This window comes from Alosa pseudoharengus, unplaced genomic scaffold (genome assembly GCF_046254945.1).
Source record: "Alosa pseudoharengus isolate Yale_2024_CS ecotype anadromous, Long Island Sound unplaced genomic scaffold, YU_APseudo_1.1 YU_APseudo_1.1_scf_15, whole genome shotgun sequence".
In the NCBI taxonomy this organism is placed as follows: Eukaryota; Metazoa; Chordata; class Actinopteri; order Clupeiformes; family Clupeidae; genus Alosa; species Alosa pseudoharengus.
The window spans coordinates 6,413,385-6,425,884 of NW_027468620.1; the positions used below are offsets into that span (position 1 = coordinate 6,413,385).

General features: G+C 45.9%; 1 protein-coding gene across 1 annotated transcript in view; it reads right to left on the bottom strand.

The window, feature by feature from the left end:
• The window catches only part of pcdh15a (protocadherin-related 15a), a 175,293-nt gene that overhangs the window by 9,057 nt on the left and 153,736 nt on the right, over nucleotides 1-12,500 (bottom strand). The window contains exons 28-33 of the mRNA XM_076286445.1: nucleotides 12,358-12,500; nucleotides 10,117-10,205; nucleotides 8,534-8,710; nucleotides 6,196-6,414; nucleotides 4,012-4,020; nucleotides 3,411-3,533 (exon numbers count right to left, since the gene is read on the bottom strand). The exon at nucleotides 12,358-12,500 is cut by the window's right edge and continues 73 nt beyond it. Coding sequence (XP_076142560.1) covers nucleotides 3,411-3,533; nucleotides 4,012-4,020; nucleotides 6,196-6,414; nucleotides 8,534-8,710; nucleotides 10,117-10,205; nucleotides 12,358-12,500 — 760 coding nt within the window. The remainder of the gene's footprint in view (nucleotides 1-3,410; nucleotides 3,534-4,011; nucleotides 4,021-6,195; nucleotides 6,415-8,533; nucleotides 8,711-10,116; nucleotides 10,206-12,357) is intronic.

Below are 12,500 nucleotides of genomic sequence, written 5' to 3' on the forward strand. Positions count from 1 at the left end.
AGGAGGAGCGTGGTGGTGGTGGTGGTGGGGGTGGCTGGTCGGGGGGGTCCGGGATGATCTCCACACGCACCTCGCACGGCTCCACCGTCATGTAGCTGGAGATGCTGGAGCTGAACTTGCGCAGGACGGGCGGGGTGGCGCGGGGTATGGGCAGTGGGCACGTGGCGTCCTCGCCGTCGCCCGTGATGATGATGCACGGCAGCACGTCCTTGCCCACCGATGCCGCCGGGCTGTGGGGGGGCGCGCCGGAGAAGAGCAGCAGCTCGTCCAGGTCCAGAGAGGCGCCGCGCGAGTCCCTGGCCGGCACGCTCCGGTTCTGCTCGGCCAGCGACGCCTGCTGCTCGAAGTGCCGCGACAGCTTGGTCACCGAGCTGCGCCCGCTCAGCAGCTCCAGCTCCACGTCCAGCTCCTCGCGGCTGCCGCGGAACACTGACCGCTCCTCGTCCTCGTCCTCCGACTCCCAGGGGCCCGAGCGGGCCCAGGAGAAGCCCTGGCTGCTGGACGAGGGCGACTGCGGGGACGATGGGCGGTCGGGACCGCTGGGGACTGGACTGCCCTGTGTGGAGCGCAGACCCTCCTGGTAGAGTGGGTTGGGTGTGGTCAGTGGGTGGTGGTCAGACAGGAGCGTGATGGTGCTCTCCGAGCGAGGCAGGCTGCAGTGGAGCCCGCCGTTGGCGGCACTTTGCTTGTGGGCGGCGATGGCTCGCGCCGCCGCCGAGCTGATGAGACGTTGGCGGTCAACCTCCTCTATGACTGACTTCCTGGGCCTTCTTAAAGCCAAGCGTGACGAGAGGGTGATGAATGGAGGACAGGAAAAAGAGAGAGAGTTGAGAAAACAAAGATGGCGAAGATGGACGGTAGAAAATGGAAATAATATATAAACAAAAGGAGGAGTAGAGAGAAGGGAAAGGAATAGCACAATCCCAAAATCCTTTTGGCCTTCCCAGAAATGTGTAAAAATAGAACAGAATAGGGAAAAAGAACAGAAACATAAATTGGGTATAAAAATGAAAACCTAAAATCATGCAGGATGTTTAGCCAAATATGAAACTTTTGTCATCAACTCCTCCTCATGCCAGTAAGGTCCAATGTTGGCTGTACTTCTCAGAAGAGCCCAAAAAGAGTTTGACTGCAGGCTGTCCCCACTGTGTATTTATCATAAGATAAGTATGATCTGGTTACTGTGCTTCTTCTTCTGCAGCCTAATTCAGTTTGTACTGCACTGACAAGCAGAGATTCTATGGGTGCTTACTGGCATGTTGTTGAGGAGATGGATGCAGCATTAAGGGCTTGTTGCTGGAGATCGTTTAGTGGTGAATAGGAAGTAATTAGTCTCTGATTTTAACTAAACATGTTTGAAAAAGAGAGGAGAAGAATTCCTCGCCAAAATCCAGTCTGGCTCTCAGGAGTCTGGGATGTGAGGCATGTGAGAGTGTTGAAGAGTAACACACACTTACCCAGACAAGGGCATGGAGGGAGGGACAGATTTCACAAGTTAGTCAACACGCATGAGTCAGGTCTTAGCTAGCTGAGGGACTGAGTAAACACACAACATCAGTGCCTAGTCAAACTAGCCTTGGTGGATCTACACAGCACAAAGCACCACTGCAGACAGCCCCTGGATCTACACAGCACAAAGCACCACTGCTGAAGCTAAAAGACAAGATTTATGTCTGTGAATTGTTTATTGTGTTTATTTATTTTGTTTATGTGTTTATTTTATTTTGTTACTCTAATAATAAAACTAGAAATCAGCAGGACATGTCATGTGGTTACAACTCATAACAAATGGCTACCGGTGGTTAGCTTATCAAGGGGAAGGACACATGAGGTAATATACTTACTGCAACCTAGCACTGCCAAGAATGCCAAGAAGCAAGCAGCACACAGGGAGAGGGGTCACAGAGACAAGGGGAGACATGCAGAAATAGAGAGAGGAGACAAAAAGTATGCGTGAATGAATAATGCAGAAGGAAAACAGATGGAAAAAATAGACACAGAAAAACTGATGGAGATGATGACGCCATTGAGCAAAGTACAAAATGATGACAGTAAAGGATGAAGAATTGATTTAAAATACATGGGAGCAATGTATGGATATGGTAATGTGCTTTTAATGTGTGTGTCTGTGTGTGTGTGTGTGTGGTGTATTATTTATTCATGAATAGTAAATATACCAAAATAGTAAGTCGGTAACAGTGAATACATTGCTGTGGGTACGCTTGAGTAAGCCTAGAAATGAATAATGTAAGGTGATTTATAATCGGCCTTGAGATGAATAACGTAAGATGATTTATAAATATCATAAATAACTTTATATTATTCAAACATATGTTTGCCTTAGAATCCTAAATACCACAAGTGGGTGTGGGCTTATACATATATTGTTGATAAAGACTTAAAGAACTAACCATACAAAGACTGCATAATCCTCTTCCTACACACAGACAAACACACACACACACACACACACACACACACACACACACACACACACACATTTCCATAGGTTATCTTGCAGTCTTGATGCAGTGTGTATTGAAGGTAAAGTAGTAGGAGGCCCTATATTTTTCTGCTCCTTTTGACTGAGCTGATCAACATCACATTGGGGCACAGGCCTGAGCCAGCGCTCCATCAGATCATGCATTAAAATTTCATTGGCCATTAAGAAAGGTCTTCAGTGAAGCAGTTTAATTCAACAGCATTTATAGGATATGTGTCCTGCATTTCAAATGGCGCATTGCTGCAATAAAACCAAAAAAACAAAACTAAAGAAAAAACAACGACCTAAAGGGAAAACAAATAGCCGATGTGAAAGTACCTTTCTCAGCATGAAAAAAAAACAAACAAAAAAAACAATTACCCATGAGGCATGAAATCAGGGGAATCTATTACCTTCCCCATTAAACTCTGACCTGCAGAGAGTAAATACAAAACTATGCATTTCATACGCTTTCTGGGTGGTTGGTTCAGCTCATATCCATAATAAGTACTGGAGACATCTATCTGGCACGCTACACACTGGCTTTTTCCATCAAGTTGAGGTCGTGTGCAAGTCAAACACATGGCACAGACGTAGTGTATGAGCAGGCTGGTGAACACTATAGCTCTAAAAAATGCATGACGTTAGTGTCACATAGTCTCACACACACACACACACAGATGTGCACAGACACACACGCACACACGCACACACACACACAGTTGGTATGTGAAAAGTCTCTGACTTTAAAGCTGTGAAGAGATCTCTGGGACTGAGTCTTCAAAAGAACACATACCCGTGCGCTCACAGGTAGCGCCATGTTAGTGCTATGTAGTCTCTCACACACACACACACACACACACACACACACACACACACACACACACACACACACAAACACACACAGTGGTTCAGGTGAGTTACTTACATGCCGCCGTCTCCGAGCCCATCGTAGAGGTTGGTGGTGGCCGTTGGCGGAGGGGGAGCTGCAGCGGTCTTGGGGGGCATTGCCGCCTGGATGCGGGCAGTCTTGGCACACTCCTCCTGTCTCCTGCGGAAAGGTCGCACAAGGTCACACCACACTCCAGACATAACCAACAACCAAGAACATTCAACGATTGAAGAGGGTTCGAATCACGATGAAGGTCTATCAGCTGCTAGGCGCCCTTAAAAACAGCCGGAATAATTTGAATTTCCCAACTATTGTTCTAATCAGTATGAGCATTGTTTTCAGACGGCTTTTCAGACAGGATGATGCAATGGATTCAATAAGACTGATTTACTGGCATAGACGCCAAGCTGAAGCCACTTCCTCTGCACCGCATGAAAGAGGCGACACCTGACGGACGGTCCTCTCTGATCAGGAGGAGACCTATCACAGAGTTCCAATCGGAGCTGTCGCCTCAGCGGCCATTTTGCCCCTTTGATTCCCATGCTCCTATGTAAAAGGGCAGCCTGAAATAAAGCAGGACAGCGCTGTCCAACTCACTGAGAGGCTCATTCATCAGAAGAACAGAAGTATCACTTACTCTTTGAATCTGGTGGGGAGATGATCCGGGGACGACGAGAGCGTTGATGGGAATAGGAGGAGAGGGGTGGGGGGTGGGGGGGGGGCAGGAAGAAGATAGATGTTGGATTGTTAGCAGAGACATACCTTGTTAGCACAAAGAAAATCATGTAAAACGTTCAAAGAAATCTGGCATTTTACAAGTCTCACTCTTGCCAGTCCCTGCAATACATTCCATTCAATTTTAATGTTTAAGGCACTTTAAAAAACACTGCTCTAGGTAAAAGAGAGATAATAATTCATGCAAGTCTTCTTATTCTTCCCAGTAATCGTGTTCAGACTAGCAGCCATCTTTACATCCGATCCGTCCACAAGGAACTCTTTTCCTCTATCTCCCTCTCTCTCTCTCTTCCTCTCTGTCTTCTTTGTTTCTCTCTCTTCATGGCTCACCACACACATTGAGCAGAAATCTTTCTTTCAGTCCAGATGAAACTTTCTGTCCCTTTCTTTGCCTCTCTCTCTCTCTCTCTCTCTCTCTCTCTCTCTCTCTCTCATCTCTCTCCACACACACACATCTGCTTCTTGCAGTCCGATTCAAACTGATTCAAGTGTTGTGAAAGTCAAACAGAACTTTCAAGCTCTCTCTTTGCTCTAGTCTCTGCTTCCATTATTCAGTGAGCGGGCAGGAATGAGAGATGTCACACTGCATTGCATCAGCCCCCACCGTGGGCCTCCCCACCCCCACACTGTCTCCTGCTGTGACTACGCAATGTCATCACTGCAATCATCACCATCATCATCATCATCATCATCATCATCATTAACTTCAACATCATCATCATCATTGTTTCCATAATAGCTGTTATTGCTGTTCTAACTGTTTGACCTCCTCAGTAAATCTCACAAATATGGCATTCCAACAGAACCTGGACCATCTGTCAGCTTATTTTATGCGTGCCTGCCAGTGTGTGTTTGTGTGTCCGCATTCTCACACACATATTACAAATGTCTGGGAGAGAGTGTGTGTATGTGTATCTCTCTCTCTGTGTGTGTGTGTGTGTGGGGGCAGGGGGGGTCAAATATGTCCTAGGCTCGCTTGAAGTCTCTTAGCAGCCAGCTAGTGGTCCCCAGTCACTCTTCATAATCCCACAAAAACAGCTGGTTAGCGCCACCCATGGCTTTGCATTAGCATTTAGCATTAGCGACGGCGCGCTCCACTGCCTTTCTGGGGTAAATGATAAGTGAAATGTGAGCCACACGCTACATTGTGACTGGCTTTGTGTGTGTGAACGCTTGGCATCGCAGGGCGGCTGTGGAGGAAAACAAAAAGGGAAAAACAGCCCCTAATTAATCTGCTTTTGCACAGAACATCCTGCCAGATTAGCTCCTTAAGCGTGGCTAATCGCACAGACAGGACGCGCCTGATACCTGGCACATGCCTCGCTAGATTGCTCTCTCTCTCTCGCCATTGTCTTTCACTATTTATTTGCCTCTCTGTCTGCTCTTGTTTCCCTGCTTAACCACGCTGGCACACGCTTCCATGTCTCACTCTCATGCTCTTTCACAAACACACACACACGCACGCATAAACACGCACACATACACACACACACACCAACAGACACACACACACACACACACACACACAAAGTAACCTGTATGCCTTTTCCGTCCTGTTATTTTCTCTCCATATGGATATCTGTCATTCTCTCTGACACTCCATCTCCTTTGTCCTCCGCCTCTCACTTTATCTTGAACGACACTCTCGACGTTCTGTTTTTGTCTCTTTTTTTCCACGTTTTTTTTTTTATTCGAGAGGCCTTTTGTCAATTTTTCTCTGAACTGATGCGTCTCTCGCTACTGAGGCTCACCTTCAGCCAACAGGTAAATGGGAACTGCTATTGTGACAGCCGAGTGAAAACAGCAATCCATCTAAAGCTGCCTCTCCCGCAAAACTCACTCCCTGAGGGTCTAAATCAGGTGTCGGTACATTAATGAGAATTTTCAAGAGTGGAAGTATGTGTGTGTGTGTGTGTGTGTGTGTGTGTGTGTGTGTGTGTGTGTGTGTGTGTGCGTGTGTGTGTGTTTGTGTGTGTGTGCATGTGTGTGTATTTTTTTCTTTTTTTCTCCTCAGAGTAACACTCAACCCACACTCCACTGTTGCTTATAAGAGCTAGCTCTGCTCCCTTTTTGAGCTGTCACTCACTGTCTGTAGGTAACCATGACGATGAGGATGGCAGGGATGCAGCAGAGGATAATGATGATGGCGATGGCCAGCAGTGCGCCTTCCGTGTAGCCCACCGCCTGCGCCGCCTTCTTCACACTATCCACGATGTCCGGCTCGCGGATCTCCAGAACGCGACCCCCTGGGCCCAGGAACGGCTGGAAATCCTTGTTGATGTCCAGCAGCTTACCATCCAGGAACCTGCACACAGACGCGCATCACAGAGGTGGGAAACTCCTAGGAGTCCTGCCATGGCACAGGCAATCTCACTAATAATCTCATGTACCTGGGCGACCAGTTGTGCGAATTAAGGTCAGCTAATTTAGTTGTTGGAACAGATGTGGTAGTAGTTTTATTAAGGAGTTTTCCACCTCCTTCCCCCCACAGTGTGCCCATTGTATTTCTATCTACTTGTAAACATTCATCTAGAGAAGAGGATATTATATTATCCTTTTAGCTTGAGGGAGAGGGTGAGTGGGAGAAATCCATCTTGTCCATAAAGAGAATGAGTTGTGCAGAAGGACTTGGAGGAAATAATGAGCACAAGGGACCAGGAGGCAGTGGCTGATTGTCTTGCTTTTATGTCTTTTGTTTTTTTTCCAGGCAGGCTGAAGTGTTGTTCACATTCGAGTCGGCCTTCCCAAGACCTTATTATAAGAGCAGCTCAGTTGTGATGTCTCCTTCTGAGGGTCCTTATTTGGAGCATTTTCTTCTCTCTCTCTCTCTCTCACACACACACACACACGCACACACACACACACACACACACACACACACTACAATCTAATAAGAATTTGCTTGGTATTTTTTAGCCGTGCTCTGGCACACCTTCCACTTCAAATCAGTTGTAGTTTAGAGTACCATTAAAACATGAACATTACTTCTAAAAGGTATTAGAAAAATAAAGTGAAGCCTAACCCTGTAAAGTTGTATTGTGTGGTGAAAAACCACATTCATAACATTTATGACTTGAAGGTTTCTGAATCTGATGAAACCTTGAAACATTCAACCTGTCTCCTCTTGGGCAGATTTAATTAAGTCTAAGAGATTAAAAAAAAAAACAGCTTTTCTAGAAGCATGAGTGCTTCATCTTTGTCATGTCATGGCACCAGTTAAAGACTCGTCACATGCTTCTCTAAAGCTGAGAAAAGACCTCTCAATTTGATCAATACACCCAACAGGAACGAGATTGAGTACACCAAACCTACAGACGAAGTCTGGTACGATTGGGAGTTAGTTATGGGCAAATATATATATAATGTTTGAGCTGTTGGCTGTTTAAGATAGATAGATAGATAGATAGATAGATAGATAGATAGATAGATAGATAGATACTTTATTGATCCATCAATGTCATAATTGCAAACATAGCGACCATATCAAGATGATTGAATCCGGATAGTGTCTGTATATCATTTGGTTAAATGATTATGCCTATGCAGTTTGTTTATTAAGAGCCACCGTACTATGTGGTACGAGCCAATCAGAATGCCCGGTGGCCTGGTTAACTTTACCTCAGCTCTGTATCGATGTTGGTTATCTTATGGGTGGATTAAATGCAGTCGCTTACACACGGTGACTGATAGCCTACAATACAAACTTTCTACTGTGTCAACAATGGAAAGGAGGACTCAAATCTGTCACCCAAACGTACTGTCTCCCTCCGAGTTCTCATGATTATCACGGACCTTCCATCCTTTCAAAATCGTTTTTAAGAATCGGAAGGTCTATTCCCAGCTTAATGCATTTCTCTACTCATATCTCTCACTGCGTTACATGCTTCTGGATCTGAAGAACAGCCCCAATTTACCTCAACTCTCCTGCTTCTCTACTTCTTTTCTCTTAGATCTTGCGACCCTCGTCCTCCTGAATCTATCCACAGACAAATGCCAAAAATAACATAGCCAGAGTATTCACTGAATAGCCAAGTATTTACTGAATGATTTATAGTTAAGTAGCAGAACCTGGCGCTGACTGCCATGACTGACCTTCCGACCTATTGTGAGTCAGCCCGCCGCATTGTCTGGTGTGAAATATTTGCTCATTTGATTTCTAAATAGTTGGACCTTTGCCACATACCCTGGGATAAGCATAAGCTGGAGATTTGACTGGGCACAGGACATGTCTGCAAAGCAGGACTCGTTGAAAAGTCTCTGTGTGGTTTGCTGAAGTCTGCTTTGAGACACAATGATTGGATGGAAATACATCTCGCTTCTGCCACTGTATGTGTTGATATGTGTGAAAGAGAAAGAGAAAAAAAGCGAGATAGAGAGAAAGAGGGAGAGAGAGAGAAAGAGAGAGAGAGAGAGGGTTGGCTTACTTGAAGAGCTCTTGGCGGGTGATGGCCCGGTTGGTGAGTGGATCGATGGCGTAGATATTCAAGTCAGATTTGGTATAGTCCTCGAGTTCGTAGCCATCGCCGTGCAGACGAGGTCCGATGGATTCCACTATCACTTTGGCCCCAGGAATCTGGTCCTGCACATACCGCTCTAGAATACTAAGACCACAACCCCAAAACATGACCAAACATCATCTTAATGTACTTCAGTAGATTACGCAGCAGCTCAAATAACATCAATGATGTAGTAGATTACACAGTCAGGTAAACAACAGTCCCCAAACATGACCAAGCATGAGTCTTAATGCACAGATGACTGAACGTGAGCACATCACTAAACTGGTTGTCGTTCGATAAGTGAGCATTGTTGTGGTATTTGTTTCTTTTTCATACTAAGTGGCACTTTGTGAAATAGCTGTACCTGCAGTATACCTCATCAAGGTGTGCAGCCTCCAATATCCTCTGTCAAAAATTCAGTGTTAAAAGACCACACTGATCTGACAGACACTATCACTGCATGGTGGAGCCGTATAGCAAGAACAGTCCACATTTTGAAAAGTGCATATTACTGTAAAATACTGCATATTGTCTTGCACGGATTAAAAGTTTACTCATTAGGCAGTATTGATGAAATGGCATGAGGAGGGATGCAGCAGACTTGCGGACAACACAACTCTGGTCTACATTAATGGCTCTTACATGTGTGTGTGTGCGTGTGTTTGTGTGTGTGTGTGTGTGTCTGTGTGTGTGTGTGTCTGTGTGTGTTTGAACCAGTTGTCAGTTATTATGTTGGGTGTAATGATGGATAGAGGGTTGTGAGTCTTTAGGTGATAATACATAGGGCAACGTTTAGAGCACATAACCAGTTCCATTTATTCTGATTGGACGATTTGTCTACTGATGATTAAAGTTCTCCAGAAAAGAAATTGATGCCCATTATCAATGGGAAACATGCCAGAACCACTATATTGAGGAACATTGCCCAGCACCATGCTCAATAAGTTGTCCCGTGTATCATCAGCTTTAACTCTAGTACACATCGTGGAGCTGTGAGTTGCTGTGTTGGCTATAATGGATGGATGGATGGATTAGATGGATAGATGGATGGATGGATGGATGGATGGAGGGATTAGATGGATGGATGGATAAATGGAGGGATTAGATGGATGGATGGATGGATGCTTGTGGGTTTTTGCTCCAGTGTTACAAGTTGTGGAGCTGTGAGTTGCTGTGTTGACTATAATGGCGTCGGGGATTGATGGATGGATGGATAAATGGATAGATGGATGGATGGATGGATGAATGGATGGATGGATAAATGGATGGGTGGATGGATGGATGGGTGGAAGGATGGATGGATGAATGGATGGATGGATAAATGGATGGATGAATGGATGGATGGATAGAAAATGGATGGATGGATGAATGAATGGATGGATGGATAGATGGATGGATGCTTGTGGTTTTTGCTCCAGTGTTCCACATTGTGGAGCTGTGAGTTGCTGTGTTCTTGTCTCTAATGATGGATGGATGGGCGGCTGCTGTTGTTTTTGCAGCACTCTTACCTGATCAGCTGGTCTTTGTTCTCCTCGATCACAGAGGGAGGGACGTTGGATACCATCACTTGCATGTCCAGGGCATTTACTACAGAGACCTGAGACACACACACACACACACACACACACACACACACACACACACACACACACACACACACACACACACACAATATCATTCTGCCTGAGCCCAAGGAGAAACCTTTAACTGAAGTGTACCCGCACACTATAACCATCCCACCCCCCTGTCCCTCTCAAAAACCTGCTCTGTTTGTGTTGCAAAGCTAACCTTGCCACGAGGTCGCCTCTCTGCATGCAGTGAAGTTTTGTTGTGCCGCTCTCCTCTCTTCTCCTCTCGCTGCCTAAAGCAGCACTCAGCCTGTGTGCATACCCACCCCCCCCCTCGACCCTGAGCCAGGCTCCTATCCCAACACCTATAAAGATTTTACTGCTGTCTGCAACACTGTCATTAATCTGGCCTGTCTGTGGGAAAGAGGCCCTTTATGTGGTCAGGGAGATGGAGGAGACTTCGCACAAACTCTACAATTTGTCTCACTGAAAGGAGTTTGTTTTTTCTTCTTCTCACAACTGTCTCTCTCTCTCTCTCTCTCTCTCTCTAACTCTCTCTCTGAGTGTGAGTGTGTGTGTGTGTGTGTGTGTGTGTGTGTGTGAGAGAGAGCTCTAATTCCCCATTATTACCAGTCATTACTTAAGCATCCAAGCAGAGCTGTAGCGTTTCCAGTAAATTCTACGCGGCTGTGGGAGTTGTCTTTTTCACCAGTGCCTCGCCTTTTGGGCAGACGCACGATGCCGGGTCATGTGATCTTTGCGAGCGCTGGCTGAGTTCCTGTCAACCTGCCTTCCAGGTGCTTCTGGAAAAACACGGCTGACTCATGGCGCGTCTATCGGCAAATTCTTTTGTGGGTGTGTGTGGTGTGTGTGTGTGGTGGGGTAAGCTCTTTCATTTAGTAGATATTTGGGGAATGGGGCTGCTTCTCCTTTTGACTGAAACTGACAGAGCTGGGAAGTGTTCAACTGTGCAGGCAAACACCCAACTACCTGAGTACCAATTAAAGCATAACACTCGTCACTGCCAGCCAGGCTGGCCAAACATAACAATGGAAACACCACACAACTATCACTCAGGTCTTCACATCTAAACTGAGCTGGAATGTGAACACTTGAACACACACACACACACACGCACGCACGCACGCACGCACGCACGCACGCACGCAGACACGCATACACACACAGAAAACACACACACAGACACCCAACACACACACACACACACACCACACACACACACACACAGACATGCACAAGCACACACACACAGATGCCCTCATATGCTAGGGCATTTCGCTCTGGTGCTTTTTTTATTTCATTAGGATCTTGTTAGCTGTGTAGATTTCAGGGAAATACACCATTTGTTGGTCCCAACTGTCCCAGCAAAATACAATTAGGGACCAAACTCAATCAAATGACAGTAAACAAATGGAAATGTATTGCTGTGTGAACAAATGAGAACACAAACACTCACTTCTTTTTATGCAATAAACACACATTCTGAGTCCCTCTGTCTTTCTCCTAATCCCTCTCTCTCTCTCTCTCTCACACAAACACACACACAAACACATGCTCAAAAACAAACAAATACACACACACACAAACACGCACAGCGTAAACAGCCCTCCCTTGTTGCAGTGGCATAATTGAATCTCTGGCTCATGGCTGAGAGGTTTACAGTGTTATATGGTTCACATTTCCTCAATTATTCAGCAATCTGAGCTGGAATAAACTTTAAACATTAATCTTCCCTTACCAGAGAAGTCGAGATCAACAGAAAAAAAGGAAAAGTAATGTAATTTGTTCTGATCTAACCTACTCCGCGATCCTTGGTATTGATCTTTTGACCCATAACGTTACTGTAGCCCACTGCAGCACGGAGCAGTGCTTCACCTGCCCAATTAGATGGAGATGGCTGCAGTCAGCAAGGGTCAAAACCGCAGCATGCAGAAAAACTCTCAGATAAACAGACTCACACATACTCACACACACACACAGGTATATCACATATACACACAAAAACACACCTTCATAGAGTCAAACACACCCACACATAGGGGTGTATATCCCACACCCACACCCGCACAAATCAATGAACGCGCGCACACATACACACACACACACACACACACACACGCACACACACACACACACACACAAACATACAAACACACTCACCACCACGTCTGCATTGCCACTCAGGCCCTTCCCGTAGTCGTCTGTGGCGATGACTTGAAACTTGAAGTAGGCGCGGCGCATGTTATGGTACATGATGGCCGACTTGATGATGCCGGTGTACTGCTCAATCACAAAAGCGTCCT